General features: G+C 39.6%; 1 protein-coding gene across 1 annotated transcript; it reads left to right on the plus strand.

Moving 5' to 3' along the window:
• The first annotated feature begins 2,276 nt into the window (after window positions 1-2,276).
• On the plus strand, window positions 2,277-3,215 carry LOC115913949 (olfactory receptor 49-like). Its single transcript, XM_030966274.1, has one exon. It carries the CDS (start codon window positions 2,277-2,279, stop codon window positions 3,213-3,215), a length of 939 nt encoding a protein of 312 aa, XP_030822134.1.
• Window positions 3,216-4,140: the final 925 nt, after the last annotated feature.

A 4,140-nucleotide genomic window follows, 5' to 3' on the forward strand; every position in this document is an offset into this window, starting at 1 on the left:
GCTTTTGCCACACCATGCTGTAAATGCCTTAAAGCAAATAATCTAAAATTACCCCTCGTGGCTCCTACTACAATGCATCTTTCATAATTCTATTTCTCTAAAGTATCTAGTCTTATTTATAAAACCAATAATCATTTGAAACTTGTTTTTATTTCCATTTCTCTCTCAGCAATGTCTGTCCTGTTCCATGGCATTTCCAAGTCAGCATTCCTTATCTCCAGGTCTGCACACAGATGCACACTGGGTGACCCTTCTGCCAGGCTGCACCCATGAGCTGATCTGGCACTAAATTCTTGTTGTTTGGCACTTTTGGGAGTGTACTGGGACAGCTGTGCACAGTACAAAAGAACCCCAAAGATGTTATTAGGATGGTGTGAGTCAGTGGAGGTAAAGCAAGTTTATCAGAGAACTGGGGCACATCTCACCTGAGGAGAAGAAGAGAGAAGACAAAGTCAAGAGGAGTCCACTGAGGGGGACTCAGAGACAGGTTAGAACCAGACCTCTCACAAAGGGGTAGCTCATGGCTTAAAGGAAATCTTTTCTGCACAAAAGGAAATAAATATTCACAATGAAAACACAAGGGTGTCACTATACGACACGAAAGAACACAAGCACATTACCTTCTCAAGGTGAAGGAAGAAAGAGAAGGTTTATTTTCCTGACTCCAACATTTATAGTTTTCCAAAAGTGACAGCGGATTGGAGGGTGATAGTGACACCTCTCCAATGACGCTGGTCAAACCAACAGTCTATCAACTTTCTCTTCTTCCATAAGAGAAGACAAAACAATCAGTTATTTACAGAAAGTGTCTGAGAAAGTTCTCTACAAGAATGTCAATATCAGAAAGCCTAGAAAATCTTAAAAAACCAAAGTGACACAAGGGAAGTTGTGGCACTGCAGGGAAGTTTATCCATCCCCTGTTTGGAGAATATCCACACTTACTGAGAGAAGGCCATGAGCAACCTTGTCCTGCTTTGCTTTTAGCAAGGACTGGACCTCCAGAGGTCCTTCCCAATCTCATTTTCTCTGTGGTTTGATTATACTCTTGCTGTTCTTTCACAAGTGTTTTCCCACAAGGTGTTTTTTCAGCTTTTGATACCTAATTGGTCCCTGAGGTTGACACAGTGAGGAAACACAGGACTGTAATACCCTGCCACTATTATATAAAGGAGCTGAAGAGAGAGGGATTTTTTTTTTTTTGGCCAGAAATCAATTGTCAAAGTGAGTTAAGGAGGAACAGATTCAGACTCAGAATATTCTTTGTAGCATCCTGGATTGTTGTGGATATACTGGTAACTACCTGGAGCATTTCTTAGAGTTTGGGTGTAGTTTTCAGAAGAACAGGGAAAGTTTAAAGGAACATTGACTTGGGAAACTGAACTTTTATTCTTCAAACTAAAGTAAAAGCCTTTAGCTGTTACTGAGGGAGTTTCTTGGCTTAGGGGACCTCTCTCGCTTCCAGATAATATCAGTCCATCTGTGGTATTGAAAATATGTCCTATATTTAGTATGGTTTTTGAGAGAGAAGTTTTGTATTGGTGTTTTTTGAGAAACAGCCATAAGATGATGCCAATAAACTTCTGTGTTTTGCTTGGGAAAGGGCTCTAAGGGGAAAGATTTGATGGGAATAGTGTATTAAGAAAGGTTGTACCATTCCAGTTTATAGCTATCCTTTTGTTAAGCATTTCAAGAGGGAAATTTGAGTGTCTTGTTTGATATGAGTTATCAGCTGAATAAGATGGGCTTGCTTTTCCTGGAAATTCATTGTCTTGTTGTTTACGTCAGTCGTTCAGAAATATTTGCAATTAATCTGAAATGAATCTAAACTGCAGTAACTTTCTCTTTTACAATATTAATGTTTCCTTGCACCAATCTAACCTGCTTCAGAGTCAGTCTGTGAATGATTGCATTCCTCTGTGGTAAATCTCTGGACACAGCAAAGTTCCCATTCTGGGCATTTGGCTTTTTTTTGGTTTGTTGGAGGGTGGATGTTGTCAGATCATTCAGAGAGACCCAATGACAGATTCTGCATCTCTCAGGAATTGTTTTGACTGGAGTGAGGACTAAATCTTACAAATAGAGCTTGGGGCTCCATTTTCATGACCAGGATTTCTAATATGTGGTTCCTGTGGCTGCTGCAGTCTTTTACCAGAGGTTTGTTGCTGGTATTGCCCTGTAATGTTAGCAAAGCCAAACTGACACATGTTCAGCTGTTTTCCAACAGTTCCCAAAACAGGTTTTTTCTTTTTCTTGCCAGCTTGTTCAATGATATCTCAATGAACCACACAATTGTAGGGGAGTTTGTCCTCCTGGGACTGGCTAACAGCCGCCAGTGGGAGATCATCCTCTTTGTGTTCCTTGGCATTGCCTACCTCTTGATCCTGCTTGGAAACATTTCTGTCATCAGCATCACTCTTACCAATAACTTCCTCCAGACCCCCATGTACTACTTCCTCAGGAATTTTGCCCTTTTGGAAATCACTTTCACCTCCACCTTCCTTCCCAGCACCCTGTACAGCCTCCTGACAGAGAGGAAGACAATTTCCCTGCCTGGCTGCTTCCTCCAGATGCTGCTTTTCTACTGCCTGGGTACCTGCACCCTTTTCTACATGGCAGTGATGTCCCTGGACCGCTACGTTGCCATCTGCCACCCCTTGCACTACCCAGCCATCATGACCAGCAGGTTCTGCCTGCAGCTGATCCTGGGCTGCTGGGCACTGACTTTTCTCCTGATGTTTCCCCCCACCATCATGACGGTACAGTTGCCATTCTGTGGTCCCAATGTCATGAACCACTTTTACTGTGATGCTTCCCTGATGTTACAGCTGTCCTGCACAGACACAGGCTTCATCGAAGAGCTGATGTTCATCATACTCATCATCATCCTCCCCGGTACCCTGATAGTAACTGCTGTTTCTTATGGCTCCATTATTGTCACCATCTTGCTTATTCCATCATCTGCAGGCAGGAGGAAGGCATTTTCCACGTGCTCAGCTCACCTCATGGTGGTGATGGTGTTTTACAGCACCTGTATTTACAGGTACATCCGCCCAGCCCAGCGAGGTGGGCAGGACTCTGACAAAGTTCTGTCTTTGTTCTTCTCCGTGCTGACTCAGACAGTCAACCCTTACATCTACTCACTCAGGAACAGGCAAGTCAAGCAAGCTTTAAAGGAGAAAATTCTGAAGTTTTCTGGCTCCCTGAGGCAGATGTGAACAGTGGAGTCTTGAATTTTCTGAAAATAAAATAATAATTACACTGATAATAATAATTTCTGATAATAAAATAATAAATATAAGCCAAGATTTGCTTATCCCTCTCTTACTAATGGTTGCTTCATATGATCCCACCTTTGTCCAGAGTGGGTACTTTCCTTTTCTACTAGATGTGCTCTAATACAAAATTCACTGTAATATATGCAGTTTTTGACTGCCAAAATCAATTCCTATAACATAGATCTTTCCAACCAGCAGTCTGGCTGTCCTCCAGTATGTCTGCAGGAAAGATATTCAAGGGAGAAGCTGAGAAGCAATAAAACTACAGAGAGCAGCAGTAGTAAGTCTGGTGTACAAGATCCTCATAGACATTGTTAATGGTAAGAGAACTGGGATCATCTATTGAAAAGTTTGAGAGGACTGTTAGAGAAATTATGAAGTCAGTTGGAAGGAAATGAAGGAATCTGGCTCCATGTTCTTAGAAGGCTATTATGTTATGTTATGTTATGTTATGTTATGTTATGTTATATTATATTATATTATATTATATTATATTATATATATATTATATTATATTAAAATATACTATATTATATTATATAATTTATATTATATTATATTATATTATATTATATTATATTATATTATATTATATTATATTATATTATATAAAAATATAATAAAATAAAAATAAAATAAAAAAAAAATAAAAAAAAAAAAACAAAAATACAGACAGAAGGCTGAAAGATACTAATGAAAAACTCATTACTCTCTCCAGAGCCCCAACACAGTTTGACCATGATTGGTCATTAAGTAAAAACAATTCACATGAAACCAATGAAACAATCACCTGCCACATTCCAAAGCAGCAAAACACAGGAGAAGCAAATGAGATAATATTGGTTTTTATTTTTCCTTGTTCTCT

Source organism: Camarhynchus parvulus, chromosome 27 (assembly GCF_901933205.1).
Source record: "Camarhynchus parvulus chromosome 27, STF_HiC, whole genome shotgun sequence".
NCBI lineage: Eukaryota > Metazoa > Chordata > Aves > Passeriformes > Thraupidae > Camarhynchus > Camarhynchus parvulus.

What these genes read in the sequence shown, in the direction of transcription:
- LOC115913949 (XM_030966274.1), top strand. Translation starts at nt 2,277, where the DNA reads ATGAACCACACAATTGTAGGGGAGTTTGTCCTCCTGGGACTGGCTAAC.